The sequence below is a fragment of the Crotalus tigris genome, unplaced genomic scaffold (genome assembly GCF_016545835.1).
Source record: "Crotalus tigris isolate CLP2741 ecotype Arizona unplaced genomic scaffold, ASM1654583v1 scf7180000017663.5292952, whole genome shotgun sequence".
Classification (NCBI taxonomy): Eukaryota; Metazoa; Chordata; class Lepidosauria; order Squamata; family Viperidae; genus Crotalus; species Crotalus tigris.
Genome location: NW_024096550.1, coordinates 2,258,266 through 2,284,126, shown reverse-complemented (window position 1 = coordinate 2,284,126; position 25,861 = coordinate 2,258,266). Strand labels below are relative to the sequence as shown.

Here is a 25,861-nt window from a genome sequence, read left to right as displayed (position 1 = left end):
AACATCTTGTCCTTCATCATAAGCAGAAAAATACCTAGATTAATTTATGTATCTTACAATCTTCCTACATAATACATATATTTGAGAATAATTACAGAGAGTTACAGTTAAGTGACAATGGCTCAGTTTCCACACCTGACCTGCAAGTAAAACTTGCTTCAAGCCCTTAATTTCGTTTAGGATCTGATTACTTGGCAGAAGTTTTTTTCTGATACATGTTTAGATTAATTCCTTTACTAAAGACAAGAATGACACCTTTATTTACACAAAAATCTGCATCCAACACATAGCCAATACAGCAATATAGGGGCAGGGCAGAGCTGCATTCAAAGTCTTCAGCATTCAAAATTGAGGGGATTTTTTTTCTTCGGCTTGTCTGAAGTCAAAAGAAAATAAGCTTTTATCTTCAAGGCCATGCAAGAATTTTCTTTTCGGCCTGAAAATCACTACAGGTAGTCCTCATTTAAATTATGCTAATTGAGATTGAAAACTCTATTTTTAAGTAACTTTGATGTAAGCTGAAAAACTACATGACCATAGTGCTTACAATGGCAGTTTTGGCAGTCCCAGTTGCTGTCATTAAGTGAGGACACATTGTTAAGTAAGAACCTCATGTGAATGTGACTCCCAACTTCTTGCTGACTTCCTCATTGACCTTGCATGTGGGAAGCTGACAGGAAAAGGTGCAAATCACAATCATATGACCATGGAAATGCTGAAATGGCCATAAGCGTGAAGCCTGATTCTACAAATACTTGTTCAGCATTGTTCTAAGTTTGAATGGTTGCTGAATGATTGGATGTTAAAGATGAACTATCTGCAGTGGCTATCATATCTGCTTCAGTCCTAACATGAATAACAGAATAACAGAGTTGTAAGGGACCTTGGAGGTCTTCTAGTCCAGGGGTCCTCAACTCCCGGGCCATGGACCAGCACCAGTCTGTAGCCTGGGAGCAATCGGACCACACAAACAAGCAAAGCCCTATCCACAAGAGGCACAAAACCAAACACTCTCCAGTCTGTGGAAAAACCTTTCTTCATGGAACCGGTCCCTAGTGCCCAAAAGGACATAGCCAATACAGCAATATAGGGCAGGGCAGAGCTGCATTCAAAGTCTTCAGCATTCAAAATTGAGGGGATTTTTTTTCTTTGGCTTGTCTGAAGTCAAAAGAAAATAAGCTTTTATCTTCAAGGCCATGCAAGAATTTTCTTTTGGGCCTGACCACACAAACAAGCAAAGCCCTATCCACAAGAGGCACAAAACCAAACACTCTCTAGTCTGTGAAAAAAACTTTCTTCATGGAACCGGTCCCTAGTGCCCAAAAGGTTGGGGACCTCTGTTCTAGTCCAATAGACAGGTGGAGAGTGGACTAGAGGTCACTATCTCCATTTCTGCCTCCTTGTTTGCTGGTGCTACCAAGGTATCTCCCACCTCCTCCCCCAACTATTTTAGGATTTTATAGCCCTCACTCCTCCAGCCTGAAAAATGCAAGAGTTGGAGAAGATTTCCATGTCTTCAATGGCTGGAGCTGCATATACAGTATCTTTCCTCTTGTATTGCTGCCTACCTGTTACTGAAAAGAAGGATTAGGGGAGACAAGATAGCAGTGTTCCAATATTTGAGGGATTCCAACAAACGCAAGGGGGTCAACCTATTTTCCAAAACACCAGAAAGCAAGACAAGAAGCAATGGATGGAAACCAATCAAGAAGAGAAGCAACCTAGAATTAAGGAGGAATTTCTTAACCGTAAGAACAATTAATCAGTAGAACAGCTTGCCTTCAGAAGTTGTGGATGCTCCATCATTGAAGGCTTTCAAAAAGACAACCATTTCTCTGAAATGACATAGGATCTCCTGCCTCAGCAGGGGATTGGACTAGAAGACCTCCCAGGTCCTTCTAACTCTATTATTCTATGTTCTAAGTTGACTAAGTTCCTTACTATCCTCATCTGATTGAACAGGTGTTCCCCAATATCAAAGCCTGATAGAGAATAGCCAAATTTCCATTGACTAGAATGGGGAAAAGAAATGCCTTAGAATTTAAACCCTTGGAGAAATACACCATTATGGAGTATTTGTAGGTGTTGTGCAGATGTGATGTGTCTATCAGCTTGATTTCTGGGTTCTTGTTTGCAATAAAGCAGCTTATAAGAAGTTCTGGATTGAGTATGTGAATATTCTGGAAAGTATAGCTCCATGGACCATATAGCTCTATGTAGCCTTAGCTAGAGAGCAGGTATTGGAGTGTCTGGCAGTTATTGGGTTAAATGCTACGTATGTTGATGGGTCAGTGGGAGGAGTATCAAAGGTCATTGAGAGACTTCCTGGACACAAGCCAGATGGGATCTTTTGTTCACCAACTGCATGGTTCCTAGCCACACAGTTAGGAGATCCTTGCCAACATGTAAAGTGCAGGAAGAGAAGAGGGGAAAATCCAATGTCAATTTACCTGGGGAATAAACCAATATTGCAAAGTATGTTTCTGAATGGATCTACATAACAGTGAGTTATTGTTTAGAATTCCTAGAAATAAAAGAAATATTTTCTGTTTATTCTTCTGAGTTATCTATCTGTTTGGATTGGACAGAAAGCAACCTGTTCAGTTTGGAACAGAATAGTGAACCTTTAGGTAATTACTAAAAGGGAGGTTGAAATTCTGGAGAAAAGAAATGAATTGTCACATCTGCACTGAAATATTTGAGTATCTAATTTTGTCACTCTTAGTAGGTATATAGAAAACTTACTTATCACATTTATCACAGTGGCGGCAAGGTTTAGTTGACTCGCAAAAGAAACCAGTCCTACACCTACATATTACATTCTGGGTGATGGTACAGTTTTTTTCAGTTTCCATCCCTAAAATAAATGGAAAATTTTGTTATTCAAATATTTTTAAAAATCTCTTTTTTAATGCCTGCCAAGCTTTGAAGACTAGGCACCCTTTCAAGGAAAATAATGCTGTTCTTCAAATACATGAGGGGATTTCAAACAAAAGACAAAAGGTTATTCTTTACACTGTGTAAAATGCATATTTCAGTAATAGATGTTTGACTGAACATTCAGAGAAACATTTAAATCAGAAGCATTTCTACCTTAAAGCCAATTTCTACTTGAAAACATGTCCGTGATTGGAAAAATATGTCATGAAGATCCTCTAACTCTGTACTTCCTTCATCAAACCAAGGCATGAACAAAGTGGTTTTCAAATTTCCCTCCAATTCTAGGACTCTATTTTTTTTAACAAAAAAATGCTTAAGTCTGCACAAAATCTCTGTGACTTAAGTCTGCATATTTCTTCCAGCTGACATGCTTACATGTTTTTAAGTTGTATTCAGAATAATGTATTTTGCTACATAGGAACCCAGTTGGTTTTCACAGATATCTGCAGCTTGTGAAGACCATATCTTAGGCTTTCTGTAATCAGATGGACTAAATATCCTTTTCTCCTAAATGAAATACATTGATGTTGAAATACAATATTGTTGATCATACATACCGTGTTCTGTATCACAGAAATTACATCGTAGGCAAGCAGTTTTAAAATTGTCTTTATCCATATATTCTTTACCCCCTGTGCAAGGTTTGCAATTGGTTTTAGGATTCTTTGTGCAATCTAAAGATTTGGCAACAGAACCTGTAAAAAGAAAATGTTTCAGAAATGGCCAGTGAAATCCTTCTGATTAGGACATGGCAAATTTGGGCCAGGGGAGACATTTGAAACATTGAGAGCATCCTACAAGCATTCTCATAGATTGGTTACTGTGAAATCCATAGGTAATCACACAATTGGTACTATTATTGATGAGATTGTTCCATCTACTAGCCCATTAAGAGGACTTCTGTGCTATTAGCTTACATATATGTGTCTCAGTCCTATGGGGAAAACCAGATGAGCAAACTGATTATTATTATTATTGTTCATCATACAGATGTTCAGACTGGGTCCTTTCCATGACTTGGGATAGGTAGGTCTGGTTGTTGTTGTTATTATTGGTTATTATTTAAGATTTAATCTTCAATTCAATTCACAGTCTGGGACTGGTTAAAAACTTAACAGTTCAAGTCCTAACTAAGGGCCTAAGAGCTATTAAGATAGCATCTGAGTATAATTATTAATCTAGTTCTATGCCACCTATCTCACTGATATAACGGCTTTGGTAGATTATACTTTATCCAGATAGGATATAGTTACAGAGTCTTGCAAGTCCTGCCTATGTTTTCCCTGCCTTCTGTCTTAAAACCCAGGGAGTTGGGGTAGTAGTCAGTCTGAATCACCACGGTGTAGGAGTTATGGTGCAGAGCTAGGTGTGGAAAGCCTAGATTTCCCTTAGGGGCAGAAACTATTTAGGTAACTTTGGGACAGTCATCCTCTGTGACAACTCACCACAGCTAACTCACCATGGAACAATTTAACAATTCAATTTAATTATTTAAAATAAATAAAACATTATTTTAATTTTTGTCATTCACATTTCATTCTGTCCCTCTGTTTGCATCCTTTCATTAATGATTCTATTCCACCATTTCTAAGATATTAATGTAACTCTTGTACCGCAGCGAGTTATCCCACACTGAGTTGGCCGTGGCAAGCTGGCAGCAGTGAATTGTCATAAATTTGTCAGGAGAACAGAAGAGAGAAAAAAAATGCTGTCACTAGCATGCCTCTCTCTCCATCTTTTCATTCCATTCACAGCACTACACCTTTACATTGTGTATTAATGTTTCAGTGTTTTAGAAAAAGCTTTGAATGTCTTAAGGAGTGATTCCTCAAAAGTGGCACAATTTTCGCTTGAAGAAAAACAAACATAGGTAGTCAGGTTGGGTTATTCAGAGTCATCTCTGAAACAATGCTACACTGCCTTGCCTGCATGCATGCATGCATGCATTGCATAAAGTAGCCGGGGGGGGGGGGGAGAGGTAGATAATAAAGATGGCAGTTGCAACATCAAAGCCCTGAGTAGCCACCTTGAATATTTTGAGACACATTTCCCCTGTAGTATATCAGTCAAAGCTCATGAGAAAGAAGGATATGGAGCCACTACAATTTTCTGAAATGGTCAGGGGTTCTGGTGCCCTTCTGAAACATCTTAATAGTCACTAAATACACCAGGGTAATGCTGGGTGGGAGGAAGGATGCTTCTCTTTCACTGCTATAAAGAGAAAGAATAAGAAGAAAGAGCAGCAATAAATAGCCCTTTTCATAAAAAAAGCCAGTTTGCTAGTTAACATAATCAAAACCACATGGCAGACTTTTCATTGTGCAAAGTACATCATTGTTATACAGTTCAGCCTTCAAGCCATCTAGACTCCACTAAATGCTCTCCTGGGTCTTAGCTACAGCTGAAATTGTATTTCCAAGTTTTTGTCCTTCAAGTAACTTAGGCTAAGTTATTATTTTAAAAGATTTTTTGTGAGCTGTCTGAAACTATAGAAAGGTCAAAAAGTACAGCTTCCTTGTCGTTATGTTAATTTGTGCTTTCTTCCAGGTCATGAGGCAATACAAAAATATTGCAACATATTTTGTGCTGTGTTTGCTACCAAACCGTGTCCTCTCTCAGTGACAAAGTGAGTAATGGGTGTTGCTCTTACAGATGTAATAGGAGTCAACTTGGAGGAAAGTGATGGGTGGAGTCTCTAGATATTATTTGCTGGCAGGAAAACAACAGTAAAAGGAATGACTACTCCATTAGTTGACTGAAAATAGAAGATTCCTTGTAATGATGGGCCATGGAGGAACTTTTAACTTGTATTCTACTAAGCAGAAATGCATTTCAACTGTTCAGACCCAACCTGGCAAGATATGAAACCAAGAAGGTAAGAAAGGAGTACACAGAGGATACATATGACCAGGCCATATGGTGTAGCCCTGTGTTTTTTCTATTTTAGCTCTTCCACTTGGTGAAAAATATTTTAAGAAGACTTTTATAGCCCAATGGAATAAATGGAGGATATGGAGGAGGTCTGCATGCCATAGGAATATTGTTTCATTAAGATTCTGCTCCAGCTAGACTGGTGTTTCTCAATCTTGGCTGCTTGAAGATGTGTGGTCTTCCATTCCCAGAATTCCCCAGCCAACCTGGAAATCTGGAGAGTTTCTGCAATCACAGAGAGGTGGAATGCATCATATTATTTTACAACCTATCACTTGGACTAGTATTTTAAACCTTGCAAATTGAAAATGTTGGCTTTTAACTTCTAGAACAGGGGTGTCAAACTGCTGGCCCGTGGGCCGGACGTGTCACGCAGAAGCCATGCCCACCCCATTGCTGGCAATGGCAAAACAGTCCCGATACGTCGCACGACATCATGTGACATCGTGAGTTGGACATGTCTGTTCTAGAATATTGAGCTAATATTGAGAAACACCAAACTAGACAATGATGCATCAATGGATCAGAAAAAGTGGAGATTGGCTGCTCATCTTTGCAGTGGGGACCTACTGCTGTTGGTGACCATTGCCTTCCAACTAATTTCATGCATTCTCAGAAACACTTCTCACCTTTCCATAGTGACATCAATTTTTTTTCTATTTATCTATGATAATACTTACCAGGCTTACAAAGGTCACAACAGATACCATTGATTTCATATTGTCCACTGGGACAGTTCTGGTTAGTGTGCATTGGCTGTGCTATAAGTATAGAACCGCTATTGTGTAAAGATCTGGCAGCGGTTAAATCAAGAATCTGTAATAGAGAGGAAAACAAAGTATTATTGCATTGTAGCTTTAGGTCTTAGAGTCTATTAGAGATTATTAGTGCTATGCTAATAATTGTACTCTGTGTCAACTTACCTTTAAAGTTATTTTGGAATAACTTAGTAGAGACTAAGTTAATAAAAAACAGAAAAATGAATGAGATGAGCAGATGATAAGAAGACTGATAGGAATAGGATGATGGCTATAATAGTTCCAATGGCACCATTTCATTTATTTATTTCAATTTCCAGGCTGCTCAACTCCAAAATGACTCTGGACACTATTACAAGTTAAAAGAACATTATATAAGATAATAACTGTCCCAAGAACAGAAACATGCTCTCATACCATTTTCCAGGTTAAAGGGAACTTCTCAACCATCCTAACCTAAGGCCTATGGAAAAGTGAGATGTTTAAAGAATAGTTTGAGGTAGGCAAGGTATGGGGGGGGCATACCAATCTCTTCCAAAGGGTGGATATAGCAACAGAAAAGGCCCATCTCTTGAGTCCAAATAGATGACATTATTCAATTGGTGAGATCTGAACCAAGCCAGTTCTGCTGGAGCAAATAAGACAGGGAAAAAACTACAGTAAATAGCTGGTCCTTCAAGTAGCTAGGTTCTGTGTCATGTTTGTCTTTATATCGTATCAAATTGGGTCAATTGGATTCCTGTGTTTAGCAGGGATGTTACATAGGCATAGCAAGCACTTCCCATCACTTCTTGTGCTGCCATATTCTGGACCATGATAGCTTCCTTGCTCTCTATGAGATAAATTTATCATATATTTTCATATATCATCTATGTTAATCAGTGGATGGCTTGCTTCCAGTAATTGTGGATGGCCCCAACACTGAGGGGTCTGAAATGGTATAGGATTTCCTGCTTGAGCAGAGGGTTGGACTAGAAGACCTCCAAGGTTCTTTCCAACTCTGTTATTCTGTTTTTCCCTGACACAAGATCCTTGGATGATTAAAAAAAGCACAACTATAGGAATAAATGAGTTTTTCTGAATTAGGAACATCAAATGTTTTGATATAGATTTTCAATCATTTTACATTCAGCTGTGTCAATAGCATTTCAAACCACGTGGAAAATTATATTTCTAATACTTTTCCAGGTTAAAAAAAAATACATTTGCATAGAAAGCTAGTACTTTACAGAGCTGGAAGATGCCACTTAGTTTCAGCATGATTAAATCAGTAGCAAATGATTGAAAACTGTGAGGGGAAGAGGAGGCTGTAAAGCTTTCTGCACAGATAAAACTCTACTACAATCAAAAGCCAAACAACTGTATGAAACAATAATATAAAATCAATAGTTTATTATATACATTGCAAAGCACACAAAATAAATAGGTCAGGAATTATATTTTACTCAGTTGTCAGTCGCCATCTAATATAAGCTACTTATAGTCAAATTCTACATTTTGCCACAATATAGGTGAGAGACTCACTTTGATGGAGATAAAGAGACATAACAGATTGCCTTGAACAATCTGGGAATTGCAATAAAAGAGTTGTAATATTCTGAGTACAGGACACTCATTAAAGATGCAATAGAATAATAACTCTATTAATCCTATAGTATGACAACATATGGGATGTTATTAAATCTGCTGATGGAGGGCCAATAAACTTTGTATTTGTAAATGTTCTCCTATATTATGGCGGTGGAAATGAGAGACAGTAACTGGCAATCTTGCTTCTGAGATGAATAAATCTCTCTTGAACTTTCTCTGTTTGAGAATTTAAATCTTGCTGATACATTAATATGGCTTGGTCATAATCCAAGAATAGCAATTTAGAGGAGAAACAAAGAAACACAGCAGAGCCTATTTTTACCTAAATTGAAACTATCACAAAATATATATGGAACTTGTATGTGTACAGGTATAAGCATAGGTATAAGTAACCTAGATCAGGGGTCCCCAACCCCCAGGCCATGGCCTATTTGCAACCAGGCCGTGGAGTGGTGCACATGTGTGTGTGCAGCTCAAATCACCCAAGAAGCAGGCCTGTGTGCATGCGCATGCGTGCTCGGCTCAACTTGCAACAACTCTTACATAAACATCTCTCTTAGTCCTACTCATTTTTTATTTTTTTTTAGTTTCATGGCCAGAAGGCAATTCATTACTAATCCTGTGGGATTAGTATAGCTATTTTACCCAGAGAAATCCCAATCTGTTGAAATGTTTCTTTTTTTGGGTCTTCTCATTCTTGGGCCTCACATTCTGGCCCTAAAATTCCTGCAAGGCTTTGTGATAGCCAGTGGTAGGTGATCTGACAACCAGAATTAAATTGTGTTGTAAAATGGGTCAGACAGATAAACTCAATAGGAAGAGTATAGAGAAGAGCAACAAAGATGATTAGGGGACTGGAGGCTAAAACATATAAGGAACGGTTGCGAGAATTGGGTATGTCTAGTTTAACGAAGAGAAGGACAAGGGGGGACATGATAGCAGTATTCCAATATCTCAGGGGCTGCCATAAAGAAGAGGGAATTAAGCTATTTCCAAAGCACCTGAAGGCAGGACAAGAAGCAACGGGTGGAAACTAATCAAGGAGAGAAGCAACCTAGAACTAAGGAGAAACTTCCTGACAGTGAGAACAATTAATCAGTGGAACAGCTTGCCTCCAGAAGCAGTAAATGCTCCAACACTGGAAGTTTTTAAGAAGAGACTGGACAGCCATTTGTCCGAAATGGTGTAGGGTTTCCTGCCCGAGCAGGGGGTTGGACTAGATGACCTCCAAGGTCCCTTCCAACTTTACTACTATTACTATTACTAATTTCATAACAAAAATATATTTATTCAGAGAGATTACTTGCATTTGTGCTGGTTGTTTCTTCTGGAAAATACATCTCTGTTCATTCCCATAGGTGAGAAGATAATGCTCTCTCCATACCATCTTTATAGCGGAACAGGGTCATTGGCTGACATCTGATGGCCCATGCTTCTCTTTAGACAAAGACATTCCAATCTGGCTTGTGTCCAGAAAGTCTCCCAATGTCCTTCAGAAACTCCTCCTACTGACCTATTAACATGGGATGGCTAACTAGCTAAAACTACATTTCCCATAAGCCATCTCTTAAGGAGACAGCACTTAACCCAATAAATGCCAGACATTCTTACGTACAGATCTACATGATCTAGTCGGGGTTACATAGAGTTACATGATCCAGAATACTCCCCGCTTGGAAATTTAAATTTCCACTACTAACTAACCAAAATAAGCAAAGGACATAGCATTAAGGCATGCAATGCTCATTGTTAACTAACTTGTGACTAAATAGGTAAAACATAGTATCAAACATGCATAACTATAAAGTAAAGATAAAACATGCACAATTATAACAGAAACAAGCAAGTGTTATATCAAACAATGCATAAACACAATACATAGTTAGAGGTTTGATCTTCTAGTTTGATCTTCATCAGCAACGGGACCAAATCGATGATCAGCCTGGCACAAGAGTCTTTGAGTCACGACCTGACTCACGTGGCTTCACGATCTGGGCCTCAGCTTGGCAAACTAGTTCATCACTGGGTGGGCCCAGTGCGCAAATCCTATGGGCCAATAGTTCTGGTATGCGTTCTTGTCTCTCAGCGAGACAAGGTATTCTCCCTGTAAAGGAAACTGGAACCAAATCTGGAACAGAAAAACTGGAACCCAAATTTTCTCAGGAACAAAGGAAACTGGATTCACAGGATACTCAGGAACCGAAGAATCTGGAAACATAGGAAACTCAGGAGCCAAAGAACCTGGAAAAACAGGAAGAGCTGGAGCTGAAGAATCAGGTATATCTGGAAACTCAGGAACAGCTGGAAACTCAGGAACAGCTGGAGCTGGAAACTCAGAATACTCAGGAACCGAAGGGTCTGGAACCACTGATGGAGGATTGAAGATGGCTGCTACTGTTGTCATTAGGGTAGTGAGGACTTCATGTGTGGGTGTCTTTGATGACATGGAGTCCATGATTTTGCAGGGTACGCCAATCATGTACTCCCATGCTTCGCCCATGTGAGGTGCATGGGGAGGGTAATTTTTGGCCTTCAGACATTTGTCAATCACTGAATCATGACAAATATCTTCAATAGTCTGTAAGTCCTTGCAGGCTTCTACAAGGCTAATTCTTGGGATGCTAAGACAGGTGATCAAGATGATCAAAACTATGCACAATCTCAGGTGTTTCTGCTTAGCTGTGGGTTTGAAGCAGTTTGGTTGAAGTTTATTGAATGCCTGAGATTGTGTGTTGGCATGTTGATCTGGAGCTGGAAGCATATAGCGTTGTGGTCTCTGCGACAACTGGCTATTTGGACAAGCCAAGAACTCAGGACTTTCTAGCCACTTAACTTGATTCACAAAGTTCTTATCTGTTGGCATATGTTGCCATTGTTCAGGGCTTAAAGATGTTTCAATCTTTTCTACTCTGTTGTCTACATAGACGTAGAAGTGTCTGCTTTGTTTGCAGATGTAGCTTGACATCACCTTGCTGTCTGCGTAGAAGGTGGTAGACTGTAATTCAAGACACAACGTCTTCGCTGTCAGGTTGATGAGCTTTACAGCCAAAGTGGTATCACGTAGTTCTAACCTTGGTACGGTGTGGCCTTCTTGTATTGTTAGTTTCACTTTTCCAAAGAAGACACCGAGACTGCAGCTCTCCCCGCTGTAGACTCTGATGTATCTTATAGTTGCAATCAAGACGACGTAAGGTGGCTCTCCCCGCTGTAGACTGTGATGCATCTTAAGGCTGCATTTACCTTTGTTGACACATCTGAGGAAGCGTACAATTCTTTCCTTTGTATGGTGGCTGGTGAGCTGGAAACATACGTGTGCTGCACTTGCATACTCTGGAGACATCTTGGGAGTACATTCCATGACTCCCAGTCTTGTTTCTGTTCTAGTAGATGTGGCTCATCCCAATGTGTGTTGCTCAGGAAGAACGCGCGTAGCTGCAGACATTGTTTGTCCTCTATAGACAAAGCTAAGTTATTGTAATTCTTACTAGTCTAGAACACTGTTGCTTCCAAAACAGGTTTGGTTGTCACAAGTGTGCAGTGTTCTAGGTGTGGTTTTAGGTGAGGTGCTGTTCCATTACTGAGAATGGAAGTTTTTGGGATGCTCACCTGGGTTGGGGTTTGCGGTTGATCAACACAAACCGTCCCTCCTATGGCCCATCCGAGTTCCGTCTTAATGGCTACTGGGGTTCCTGGTGGACCTTTGATTCTTTCATCAGAGCCAATTGACTCTGGGGCATCTCTTTCTACCATGAGTAGGATTTCAGTTTCAGGATCTAGAGGAGGGATTAAATCAGCTATGTGTGCTAAATGGGGTATTTTTCTTGCCGCCTCTGGTGTTGAAATTTCACTGTGAACATCTAGTAAGGTATTCCATTCTAACACTGATGGTAATCGGAAATGTGAACTTCCATCTATCGCTTCTATGCATAGACTAGTGATTTTCCTCCCCGCCGTGCGCATTGGTACTGTGCATGTATTTATTGCGAAATGCTTCAGTTTGCTCGGGAGGTCGAAGAGGTTGAAAAAGGCAGGCTTAGCTATAGTGACCTTGCTGTGTGGGTGTAATATGGCATACATCTTCACAGCCCTTTCAGGTTGCCAGTCGGGGTAGACTTTTGCAAGACAGATGGGTGAGCATAATGGAGGGCATGGTGAGTCACCACATATATCTGTGTAGTATGTCCTGTACAGTTTTGGCTGCCCTTCGGAGTCACTTTGAGTCTCCATCGTCAAAGTCGCTTGTTGTGTCTCCTCAGAGGGCTTCTTAGTTTCTAGATGTAAGGCTGCTGAGTGCTTGTCACTATCACACAGGTGGCATTTCACCCTGACTGCACAATCTCTGGCCATGTGATCTATAGAGTCACAGCATTTGAAGCATATCCTATGCTTTTTGAGTAGGGCCTTTTGATTGTCTAGGGATTTTTTCCCATATTCTCTGCAATAGTTTAGAGCAGCAGTTCTCAACTTGTGGGTCGTGACCCTTTTGGGGGTCGAACAATGCTTTCACAGGGGTTGCCTAAGACCATCGGAAATCACATATTTCCCATGGTCTTAGGAACCGAGAAACCGCTCCTCTATCTGGCCGCCACCGCCGCCCTCCTCCTCCTCCACCGGCTCCTCTGCCTCCAGGGTGCCCTTCTCTGACAGCGCCTGCTCCTGCCACCACAGCACCATTGCGCACGCCTCCGATGCTGCCCCTGGCTGGCTCGGCTGCGTGGGTGGCCAGGCCAAGCCGAGCCGAGCCAGGTCTGGGCCGCTGCTGGCCCTGCCGCTGGGCTGTTCTGCCGCTGCCACCACTGCTGGCTGAGCTGAGCTGTGGCTCCGAGCTGGTGCCCACGCCTCCTGGTTGTCCGGCCACGCTCCACTCCCAGCTGCCCTTCGCATTGCGCTAGAGCCTCCCCCACACTGCCCGGCCCACCTCCGTCACCATCGGAGGCTGCCTTGGCCCTCTGGTGCCCAGTGCAGCTCTGGGGCTGGTGGGCAGGAACAGCTCCTTCCCGGCTCACTGGGCTCCGGGCCTCGGAAACAGCCAGGCGGCAGGGAAGAGGATGAGGTGGCAGCGATGCCCGCATGTGCTTCAGAGGCCAGCTGGCCGGGCTGGGAGGGGAGAAGCGGTGCCTTCCAAGTGGGAGCTGGCGCTCCGGCCACACCCCTCTCATGTGCGACAAGTCGGGGAAGGGTTTGGCGGGGAAGGGCTGCATGGCGTTGAAAGGGGTTCCGTGACCCCGCTGATGCGATGGTGCTTAGGAGGCTGGAGGGGTGGGCAGGTCCTGGGTGGTGGCTGGGAGAGGGCAAGAGGTGCCAGGATGAGGTTGGAGGGCTCCAGGTTGGAGGGTGCGAGAGGGCAGCCAGCGGCTCCAAGGTGCGCGGATTCTCCGTGCGGCTTCTGAGGCCCTGGAGGTAACACCGCTTGGCTCTCCGCCAGGCGCTCCACCAGAGTTCCCCCCTCCCTGGGCAATTATGCAGAGCTGCTTGTGTGTCCTTGGCAGCACCTGTGGGCAAGGCTGTATGCCTAAGCCAAAACGCTGCACTTTCCCTACCGCTTCTTTTCCCGTTGGTCACAGAGGCAGATGCAATTTCCCTTTCCCTGGTTCTTTTCATCTGCGCTGGAAAGGACAATTTGGGCTATTTTATTACTGGTACCTGTTGCTTGTTTTATTATTTGTTGCTTTTGCTGAACCAGGGAAAATTGGTTAAAGTGATTTTCAAGAGCTGCAGAATGCCTCCAAGTAAAGCCGCAGCAATTACCTGGCCAATTTTCTCTGCTAGGGCATCTGTGTGTGTCTCCAGACCTTACTAAACTACCATCCCCAGCAGCCCTAAAAAGCACTGTGGAAGAGTGGGGAATGCTGGGAGTTGCAGTTCATCACCATCTGGGAAAACATGACTCTCAAAGATCAATCCTTCCTTCCTTCCTTCCTTTCTTCCATCCATCTTCTTCCCTTCCCCTTCAATCGCTCCTTCCTTCCTTCCTTCCTTCCTTCCTTCCTTCCTTCCTTCCTTCCTTCCTTCCTTCCTTCCTTTCCCCTTCAATTTCCTTCCTTCTCCATCTCCTTCCTTTCCTCTTCAATCTTCCTTCCTTCCATCTCCATCTCCATCCCTTCCCCTTCAATCTCTCTCTCCTTCCTTCCTTCCTTCCTTCCCCCTTCAATCTCCTTCCTTCCTTCCTTCCATCTCCATCTCCATCCCTTCCCCTTCAATCTCTTCCTTCCTTCCTTCCTTCCTTCCTTCCTTCCTTCCTTCCTTCCTTCCTTCCTTTCCCCTTCTTCCTTCCTTCCATCTCCTTCCTTTCCCCTTCAATCTCCTTCCTTCTCCATCTCTTCCTTCCCCTTCAATCCTTCCTTCCTTCCTTCCTTCCTTCCTTCCTTCCTTTCCTTCAATCTTCCTTCTCCATCTCCTTCCTTTCCCCTTCAATCTTCCTTCCTTCCTTCCATCTCCATCTCCATCCCTTCCCCTTCAATCTCTCCTCCTTCCTTCCTTCCTTCCTTCCTTCCTTCCTTCCTTCCTTCCTTCCTTCCTTCCTTCCTTCCTTCCTTCCCCCTTCAATCTCCTTCCTTCTCCATCTCCTTCCTTTCCCCTTCAATCTTCCTTCCTTCCTTCCCCTTCCCTCCCTCCCAACATTTTTGAGCAAGGAAGAGTAAGCTTCTCCAGCAAGCATTGCTATATTGTTTTTGTGATTAATCACTATGCTTTAATTATGTTCAATTCGTAACAATGAAAATACACCCTGCATATCAGATATTTACATTACGATTCATAACAGCAGCAAAATGACAGTTATGAAGAGGCAATGAAAATAATGTTATGGTTGGGGGTCACCATAACATGAGGAACTGTATTAAAGGGTCATGGCATTAGGAAGGTTGAGAGCCACTGGTTTTGAGAGTGTGAAGAATTATGAATTGGACAAGTCAGGCTTTTTCTAGGTGGACGAGGATTCGAGTGAGAATTCCTCAGTGTTCGTTCGTCGGAAGTCTTCTTTGGGTGAGGCATGATCTCTGTTTTGTACACTGAAATGGATGTTCTATCCTTTGCAAATTGGACGGGTCCCTTGGCTACATCAGAGTTTTGACTGCTTCGCTTGGTCATTGGAAAGTGTGCTTCTCTGATGGAAAGGTATAGGGAGTCATTGTAGAGGTCTGCTTGGTCACTGATAAATTCAGCAAGAACAGCAAAGGGGGGGACTCTGTTTTGGTTCCTTTTCCTGTAAGCCAGAGAAAACTTGATCCATTGGTCACATATCAGCCATGGTAGTTTTTGGATGATAGGATTTTGTATCCTGAACAGGTCAAGGCAAGCTAATCCCGGCAAGATAGGATCCTGTTGTGCTGTCTGTAGTTGAGTAAGGAGCGACAAGAATGTCTTCAGCTGTTGAAGTTCGTTGATTCTCATGTTGGGGAAATTGGGAACGTGGTCCAGGAGCGAGGACTCTGTCACTGTGGATTCACCATAGTCCTTGTCAAGTGTAACCCAAGCTTTTTTTAAGGCCGATGTCAGGGTTACCCAGATGGGATGCGAAGATGTTGTTCACTGTGATTACGGATTTTGGGCCTAGCCAGGCTGTCAACTGGACAACTTCCTCGTCTGGCCCAGCCCTTTCCTCAAGGATGGCGCGCTTATGGATGAGAGGGGAGGAAGGAGTAGGGAGGAAGTAGGATAGTTAGAGAATAAAGGGAGGGGAAGAGAGTAGGAGGGGAGGAGAGAAAGAGGAGGGAAGTGGGGAAGGATTAGAGAGGGTGGACGCAGCCTGGGGGGAATGGGCAGGCGGTACCAATGGTTAGGAATTTAATTGTATTTTGTATGAATAAATGGAAAATAAAAACTTTTTAATAAAAAAAAAAGGATGGCGCGCTTGAAGATGTGCTTCCACAATAAGTACTCTCTTCCTGGTTTGTCGGAGAATTTTCACACGCCTCTGGCTGCCATGTCTAACCTTCTTCCAACAAATATTGGGAGATGCATCGATCCCGTGTGTGAGCTGTAGTTTGGTTGAGGTGGTGCATCACTTCCAGAAGCGGGGGCGTGCGCCATGGCTGGCTGGTAACTTCCTTTGGCATATTGTCCACTGAGGACATCTTGCCATGTTGTGTGCAAGGGGCCTTGTTGACTTGGTCTGAATTCCTCTGCTCTGGTGTTGAGCTGAGGGGACCCAAGTTCCTGCGTGCTTACTTGTTGGAGGATTTCTCATCTTTTGAGTGGTGCATGGGTAGCTCCCTGGTAGGTTGGCATCGCTGATGGTTGAGGTTCTCCTCTGTGGTCATGTCTGGTTGCGGTTCCTCGGGATTCTGCCTCCTGTTGGCACAGCAGGGACTCTAATATCGCTTGAGTTCTTGCAGTCGCATCTCCAAGTGGTAGCTGGTTCTGCTGTGGGGCCATCGCCGCAGTAGATGAACCCATCTGGTAACCGTCTGTGGTATGGTTCGATGGGTTCAATGGGGCAGCAACGGTGGGAAGATCTTGTAGCTCTGCTCACTATGTAGCCATTGCCATTGCAGGTGGACCCATCCGATTGCCTTCAGTAATATGGTTCATTGGGTTCAATGGGGTAGCAACGGTGGGAAGATCTTGTGGCCTAGATGTTGTGACGACAACTCTCTGGCTGTTCGGTACATCTGGCTGTTGAGTTTCTTCTCTTCCTCTACTCAGTCTTGTGGGGCTTGTGGCTGGCTGTGGCGCTCTCACCTGCACATGTTGAAACACACCTTGGTTGTCCACATAGGCCTACACACGGCTATGAGGGTTTTCCCTTCCTAGCCCTTCCAACCTGTTCATAGATGTAGCTTTTTCTAGCTCTCTTTGGAGAGCCTCTTGTAATATGGCTGCCTCCTTTGCTTCCTGTTGGTGTCAGGACATCTCAAAGTTGGCATGGCTTTGACCATGTCTTCCCTTTGCTGATGCCATGCCTCTTCCACACGATGGGTTGCTGCAGCTTACACTTTGGCTACATCTTCCCTTTGTTGTTGTTCAGCCTCTACTACATGTAGAGCTGCTGCAGTCTCAGCTTTGGCCATTTCCTCCTTTTGCTGTTGTATAGCAGCTTCAGCCCTTGCGGTATTGACTCGTTCTTGTGCGAGTTGGGCAGCAATGCTCTCTGCCTTGAGGCTCAAGATGCTTGGCTCTGGTGAGAAGACGCCTTTGAATGGCAGGAGGAGCCTATGGCATGAGATTGTTGTGACACGCTGGAATGCGCCTTCCTTAAATATATGGTGAAAGGATGAAGCTTTTTCAGAAGCATGAGATGAAGCCACATGTGATCGTTGGGGCGGTGTTTGCGAATGGCAAGAAATTTCAGACTCGGCACATTCAACTGGTCTGTCTTTCAGGTGAGGCTTGGGCTCTGGGAGGCATTGTGGACTCTCTAGGAGCTTCTTACATTCCATGTTTTTTAGCTTGAGGCTTTGCATCTCACTATCGAGTCTTGGGTCTCCTAATTGTGCCTGAATGTCTTTGAGTTGCCACTCGGAGCTCATCCATTGTTCGAGGGCGTCTTCCTTATCTTCTTCCAATTTTCACGCAATTTTGGGGAAGAGCTCCTCCTTACGCCCTTGGTGGCATTGTAGTAATTTCCCCCAGTGTCTTTCATGGCGTCTGCAGTGCGACTCCCATCTGTCCATCAGATGTAAGTGCATGGCTTCTGTAGGCTTCCTTTGTTGCCTCAAGTCATAGGGCGCCTGAGACGTCTTTGGCCTCACTGAGGCTTGAGCATCAGCCTCAGTGTACAGGTCAAGGTTAGCTGTTGGCAGCAGTTCTCCTTGGCCAGCTGGTTGGGGTGTCTCATCTAAGCTGGTTGGTTGAACCCCTTCTTCTAAATTAGTGGGACACTCTTCCATGGCTAGGACCGGTTCAGTACACTTCCTAGCTATTTTGGAGCAAATTCAAAGAACTTCTCTCTTTGACCACTAGGGGTCGCTACTTGCAGATCAGCTACTGGGGTGCTGTCTGTGGGTGAAGGCACCACTGGGTGCGTTCTCCTGTGTTTATGGGTACTTCAGCGCACTTCACCTTTTCACCACTAGGGGCCACTTCCTGCGGGTCAGCTACCAGGATGCTCTTCCTTCGAGGTTCACCCTTTGTCCACTAGAGGGTTTCTCTGTGCATGATTAAAGGCTTGCGTGTAGTTCCTCCTTTAATCACTAGGGGGCGTCTGGCGATGGGCCAGCCAAAATTCTTCTTACTATCATATTACCACTAGTGGCCACTGAGAGAATGCTGAGCTTCCACTAGCTTGCACAAACTCCCACCTGGTTGTTAGGTCGCAAGCTGGAACTTCTGGATCATCAGCTTTATGATAATAAGCAAGGTTAATTGCTGCCTGTTCTTCTCCTTAATTTGCCCTCAAGCTGGAACTTCTTGGTCGTCAGCTTGTGTGCATCATTACTTTTGGTGAAGTTCATTCTGTGCCCTCTAGGGGGTATTGGTAGCTTGGGATGAATTTAAGTAACTTCCTCTTTAACTATCAGATTCACTCTGCGTAGTTAGAATGCATTTAGTAAAGTACCTTCTTACCCCTCTAGGGGGTGCTCTTAACTTGAGTTGGTGCACGCTTGCCCCTTGGTAATCAATTGCCAAAGTGGAGGGTGCTTGTCCTTCAGCAAGGTTAAAAAGCTGAAAAATTATAGTGTGCAGATTGGCCACCAGGGATGCTGCTGCACTGCTATTGGGCCTCTGGACACTTTCTTTTCTCATTGACATAGTTGGAATTCCAAAGGGAGGGGGGAGTTTAGCTTCTTTCACCAGTGCTGGGTTACCAAGACAACAAATGGTTTTTTTGCCTGCTGGTGGGGCCAGAAAGGGGGAGGATCGCCCATTCTGAGCACTAAACAAAGGCAACAGAGGTTTGCTAAACTTTGAATTTTCCAGCAAAGAAACATTTTCAGCCTGCTAGGTTCGTTTAAAAAGGGCAGTCTCATGCATTCGAAGGCATCCCAAAACAAGCTAGCTGAAATTCACATGCTAATGACAAAGTTCTTCTTCAAGGCTTACTGAAGCAGCTAATAACACACACAACTCTTTGGCAAACGGAAATGGGTTCACAGACAATCTTTTGAAACAACTCTCTCATTGCCCTAAGCTGTGAATGCCTATGCTCCTTTGATCTTAGAAATGCCGCTTTCACATGCAAGGGGTTCTTAGGATGAGAAGCAATAGGCAGGAACCTTTTGGAAAGGCTTGATTGCATCCAAGATCTCTTTGATTCATAATACAGTCTTTACATGCAACAGCCTAGTGAACTAATTCAATAGCATTTCAGAACAAGTGTATTTTGCATTTCTCTACTTTGGCTGCTAGCAAGCTTCAAGGCAGTCACTTATAACTTTGCTTCTCTTACTTCAGAGTCAAATGCAGAGATGAAGCCTTGCTAAATTACAATACTTTCTTTGCAGAATTAATATAGAGAAGGGTATAATTTCCCACTAATGCAGACAGATGCTTTAAGAAACAACGCTGAGGTTGAAGTTAATCTGAGGATGATTCAAATTACTGTTGCAGGTGATTGGAGGAATTAGCCATATCAAATTACTTTTGCTTTTATAAAGCTTATATAAAGAAGGATGTATCTTCTCACTGTTCTGACAACCAGAATTAAATTGCATTGTAAAACTGGGTCAGACAGATAAACTCAATAGGAATAATTTCATAACAAAAATATATTTATTCAGAGAGATTACTTGCATTTTTGCTGGTTGTTTCTTCTGGAAAATACATCTCTATTCATTCCCATAGGTGAGAAGATAATGCTCTCTCCATAGCATCTTTAGTGGAACAGGGTCATCGGGTGACATCCGATGGCCCATGCTTCTCTTTAGACAAAGACATTCCAATCTGGCCTGTGTCCAGGAAATCTCCCAATGCCCTTTAGAAACTCCTCCCACTGACCCATTAACATGGGATGGCTAACTAGCTAAAACTACATTTCCTGTAAGCCATCTCTTAAGGAGACAGCACTTAACCCAATAAATGCCAGACATTCTTATGTACGGATCTATATGATCTAGTCAGGGTTACATAGAGTTACACGATCCAGAATAGTGGGATTCAAATACGTTAACAACCGGTTCTCTGTGTGGATGCTGCTTCCGGAAGTCCATTCTGGGCCTGCGCAGCAAAAACATAGCTAGCGGTTCTGCCGAAGTGGTGTGAACTGGCTGAATCCCACCACTGGTGATAGCCTTATCAAAGAACATGTACCATCCTGAAGGATGGAGGCAGTGGAAACAGGACTGGGCCATCTTCCTATTGTAAACAGTTTAGTTAGAATGTGCTATTGTTCCTTTCCTGTTCCAGATAAATTAGCTGGAAAGTTTGCATGCTTAATTATCAGCCTCTTCAGTTGGGACAGAAGGTTGTTGTTAGTTGCAAAGTCATGTCTGACCCATCGCGACCCCATGGACAACATTCCTCCAGGCTTTCCTGTCCTCTACCATCTTCTGGAGTCCATTTAAGCTCACGTCTACTGCTTCAGTGATTCCATCCAGCCACCTCATTCTCTGTCATCTCCTTCTTCTATTGCCCTCAATCTTTCCCAGCATTAGGCTCTTCTCCAGTGAGTCTTTCCTTCTCATTAGGTGGCTAAAGTACTTGAGTTTCAACTTCAGGATCTGGCCTTCTAAAGAGCAGTCAGGGTTGCTCTTTAGAGGTCTAGGACTGACCGATTTGATCACCTTGCAGTCCAGAGGACTTGCAGGAGTCTTCTCCAGCACCATAGTTCAAAGGCCTCAATTCTTTTGCTCAGCCTTTCTTATGGTCCAACTTTCACACCATACATTGCAACTTGGAAAACCATGGCCTTGACTATATGTACTTTTGTTGGCAGAGAGATGCCTCTGCTTTTTAGTATGTTGTCTAGATTTGCCATAGCTTTCTTTCCCCGGAACAAACGTCTATTAATTTCTTGGCTGCAGTCCCCATCTGTGGTGATCTTGGAGCCCAGGAAGATAAAATCTGTCAGTACCTCCATTTCTTCTCCATCTATTTGCCAGGAATTGAGAGGGCCGGATGCCATGATTTTGGTTTTCTTAATGTTGAGTTTCAAGCTAACTTTTGCACTCTCCTTCTTTACCCACATCAAGAGGCTCTTTAGTTCCTCTTCACTTTTTGCAATTAGAGTGGTATCATCTGCATATCTTAGGTTGTTGATATTTCTCCCGGAAATCTTAATTCCAATTTTTGATTCATCTAGCCCTGCCTTTCTCATGATGTGCTCTGCATAAGTTAACTAGGCAGGGCAACAGAATACAGCCTGAGCCAGACTCCTTTCCCAATTTTGAACCAATCAGTGGTTCCGTGTCCAGTTCGCACTGTTGCTTCTTGATCTGCATATAGGTTTCTGAGGAGACAAATAAGATGGTCTGGTACTCCCATCTCTTTAAGAACTTGCCACAATTTGTGGGCAAGGGCAATAATATTTTAATAATAAACCTACTTTCTGGGAAGGCCACCTTTTACAGAGGTGTGAATACTTAGTTGCTTGTTGCCTAGTGCTTGCTAATGATCATGTGCCTTTGATTTTTAAAGTACATATGTATATAAAAGTATATAAAGGTTCATAAAAGCTACTGTATGTTAATTTGTGTATTGGGGGACTCTCAATTTGTTATGTAATCCTGAAAGCACCCCTCTTTTTGCTATACAGAATAAACAGGTTGCAGTTTCCTGCCTTGTATGATGATAGTACAGGGAGAAAAACAAATTGAGCATTTGGCTGCACCATTTCATAGTTTGATTGTCAGTTTGCCATAAATGTGTACCTGAAAAGTGTCAAATTCAAGAAATCAGAAGTCCAGGCAGTTCAAATGGATATAGGTTTATTGTCTACTAATGCTTTCTACAAGAATCTGAACTATTAATGGTCAAAGCAAATTGGTGGTAGATAAGAGTCAGTGGAATTCAAGGTGGGTTGGACTTAGATCTCTTTGCTTGAGGGACTCAAGACTTGTGATCATTTGACCCCTCCCTCAGGTCCAGCCTGGTCATCCCCTGCATCAGGGTCTAAGGAACAGATAGTCGTGTAGCTCCTGACATATGAGGATAGACAGTTTTTGGGATATTCTGAAATGGCCCAGTGTAGAGACCAAGAATGAACCTTATAATAAACAAGAACCAGGTTTAATCCTTAAGTAGTATGGCTGTACATATCCTTACAAAAAAAGTGCTTCAGCATGTGCAGAGCACACATGAAAAATCTCTTTCTGAATCATTAAAGCAGCTGCATCTTTTGCCAGAATGATGTGACAGTTTTGGAACCAGTCTCCAGCTCTCTCCATATACATGATTGCTCCAGGGGGAATAACATAAAGGAAGTGGTTGTGCGTTCACATGCATTCAACATCACCCAGAAACAATTTCCCAATAGTAACAGCCTGGAAAAAAGGATCTGACTGTTTTTATTATTTGAAAAGAAATGTCAGACATTTCTTCCCAAAGGTTTGCACAGTCCTTCTTCATAAACCCTGTGTTCCTTGCCACCTGGTCTAGAAATACATGCTTTTATTCTCCTGTGTATTCTCCTTTCTGATGTTTATGCCTTTATTCCAGCAGTATTAGGGGTAGGTAACTGTACACAACATACCCTGTACAAACTCATCCCTCTGGGATGTCTGGGGGATATGATTAAAGCATCAAGACAATGGCCATAGCAATGGGATGGAAGCTTACTCATTTTTTTCTATTCCTAGCACCATCATGGACCTGCATTTCTCAGTCAACACAACAGTGCTAACACAAAATTCCCTTTTCTTTTATTCAGTTAAACATGATCTTTTTTATTTTCTCATGTAAGGAGAAGTTAAGCCGAGGACTGTTCACATATAAGAGCTTTCTCTCCCATAGAATGCCAGATAATCTATTAGGATGGGGCTACGTTACTTCAAAACAGGGAGGAAATATCTGCTGGGTGGATAGAAATGCATGTCTGAATATTACACTCCTACTCTGAATAGAAATGTCCTTTTTCATAAAAAGCTAGTTCATCCAAAAGAGCTTTCTTGGTGTGCAACTTTGTTTAACTGCAGGGACTTTTTCACATGAAAGAGCACTCAAAAGTTTCTCATTTGAAATTAGAATTGGTTGACCAGAAACAGCTAAAATAAGATGTAGAATCTTAATCACTGAACCGAAAAAGATGCAGAGGTACTTTCTTGTCAGTTTGAGTTTAAAGGCACATCATCAGACTGGTAGTGATCACTTTTTATACCACTCCCATCCAAAGACTTATTTTTAAAAATAAAAATAAACATTGGCATGGTAAGTAATTAAAAAGACCTTCAAAATGTTATAGCTTTGAATATCCTATGCAGACAGAGTGTGCAGCACCTTAAACAGGAACTTATTATCATGCCTCTGAAAGATATTTGCCCAAGACACAGAATAATTAAAAAAAATATTGTCAACTTACTCTTTACAAGAATGAGAATGACATCGTAAATTATTGCAGTTGAAATATTCTGAGCTTTTAACTTCCTGGTCAATTGAAAACCATCAAATGGTTTTAGTTTGCTGGCAATAAGCCTATTTGGTTAAGGCAATTTATTATATTGCCTGTATCTGACAGCTTATAAATTTCTATTTCTACAATTAAAAGAAAAAAAGCTTTAATATCCCTTCTTGAATTGAACTACATACAGTTCTCTCAGTATCTTTCCCTTCTATTTAAAAAAAAAAGACCAACATATTTTTTGTGTAAAATTACTACTCTTGTTAAAAGCAACAAATGGAATAATTTCAGCTACATAATGATAGGCCAAAGTCTCAAAGATGCTCTTTTTTTTCTTCAAAAAGCAATTGAATGGTGTTTTTTTCCCTTGCGGGAGAAAAAGAAATTGTTTTGCTTCTCATCTGAGAAGCTTCATCAGTTCTGATGGCAGGAGGGGATGGAAGTAGAGGTGGTAACTGGAATGGAAAGATTGTAAACCCTCCCCCATCCCATCAAAACTATCCTTCCACCTCCCCGCTATCCAGTCTCAACTGTCAGTACCTATCCTTCCTTCTCCCCCCCCCCCCCCATCACCATCAAAACGGATGAAGTTTCTTGGATTAGAAGTGAAATGTTTTCTTCTTCCTCAAGGAAAAATACTCCAGTTACCTTTTGAAGGGGGAGGGGAAGCAACTTTGAGACAACTGTGACCTGGATGTCTGAGAATCTCCACAGACAGATAGATCAAAATGAGCAACTGAATTTCTGTCAAAAAATACCCCCAAATGCCCCTTATGTGAATCCTTTAGGGTAGAAAGCACTGCATATGGATAAATACTTACAGAACAGATGATTAAGAAAAGGAGCAACTCGAACATGTTTTCAGGCTAGCTGTAAACCTAAAGTAAAAGCAAAAACAAGGAAATGTGTTATTTAAAATGAAACCTTTATTTTATTGGTAGTAGAAGAATGAACCCGCCTTTTTTCAATGCTTGTGTAGTTCTATTGGAGGGAGGGGAATTCCATTCTGCAACAACTTGTGGCCAACAATACTAACAATAATACCAAAAAGGAATTCCCCCCTTGTACTTAGCAGAAAAAAAGGTTTCCAGGGATATAAATACAGGTATTTACAACAGTTCATTTAGTGACTGTTCAAAGTTACAGTGCATTGAAAAAAGTGATTTATGACTGTTTTTTATACTTATGATTGCTATAGTATCCCCATGGTCATGTGATCAAAATTCAGATGCTTGACAACTGACTCATATTTATGACAGTCACAGTGTCCCGGGGTCATGTGATCCCCTTTTGCAAACTTCTAACAAGCAAAGTCAATGGGGAAGCCAGATCCACTTAACAACCATGTTGATAATTTAACAACTGCAGTGATTCACTTAACAATTGTGGCAAGAAAGTGAGGCAAATGTGGTCATGAAATGAGCCAAATTCACTTAAATCATGTCTCACTTAGCTACATAAATTGTGGAGTCAATTGGAGGACTACCTGTCATATATTGTAGAGGGCATAAGAAATGGACTTGAAGGACAAGAGAAAAAGGTGCCACTAGGGTAATTATCAGACCAGCTGATCTTGAACTTATTTCAAGAAACAAGATTTATTTATTTAATAACATTTGTGTGGCCACTCACTCACTCTCAGTGATTCTGAGCTTACAAAAAATAAAGGCCTCAGACAGACACCCCCCTCCCTAATTCACATAGAGATAAGCACATTCAGACTTGCCAGATTTTGTTATTACATCTGTTGCAATAAAAGTAGTCCTGATCTATGTGACACTAATTTCCTAGTCTAGTCTACTTTATAAGGATGGATATTGATAGAACTGATCAGTACAGGGGGTGATTATAGCTTAAGAAAGATTCAAGAAAAAAATGGAATAATAAATATCACCCAGAACACTGATGTAAAGGGGACTGGGTAAAACAACTCACCCTCTCCTCAACAGGAGAACATGTCCCATCAAGCTGGTGGGTGAAAAAGGAGTTGAGCTAGGAAGTGGGAAATAAACCTCCAACTTAAAGACCAGCAACTCAGCCACCAGTCTTAGAACTGTAAGACATGCTTAGCTGAGATGTGGGGGGCACAGGAGATTTACAGTAGAAATGCAGGACTTCAACAAAGATATTTTTACAGTTCCATATCATGCCACTAGAGGGCCATATACATCACTGCCCAAAATGAATATGTAACCAAAAAAAAAAAATC

The 25,861-nt window shown here is 42.4% G+C and overlaps 1 protein-coding gene across 10 annotated transcripts in view; it reads right to left on the bottom strand.

Moving 5' to 3' along the window:
- Positions 1-24,541, bottom strand: part of FAS (Fas cell surface death receptor) — a 41,775-nt gene extending 17,234 nt beyond the window's left edge. For 9 of the 10 annotated variants that reach the window (XM_039335953.1, XM_039335954.1, XM_039335950.1 and 6 more), the window contains exons 1-4: positions 24,474-24,541; positions 6,552-6,687; positions 3,498-3,635; positions 2,746-2,857 (exon numbers count right to left, since the gene is read on the bottom strand). In XM_039335953.1, coding sequence (XP_039191887.1) covers positions 2,746-2,857; positions 3,498-3,635; positions 6,552-6,687; positions 24,474-24,509 — 422 coding nt within the window. In that variant the 5' untranslated portion in view covers positions 24,510-24,541. Of the gene's footprint in view, positions 1-2,745; positions 2,858-3,497; positions 3,636-6,551; positions 6,688-7,154; positions 9,097-24,473 lie in introns of those variants that run through there. The other variant, XM_039335957.1, reaches the window with a different exon arrangement.
- Between the last annotated feature and the right edge of the window lie 1,320 nt (positions 24,542-25,861).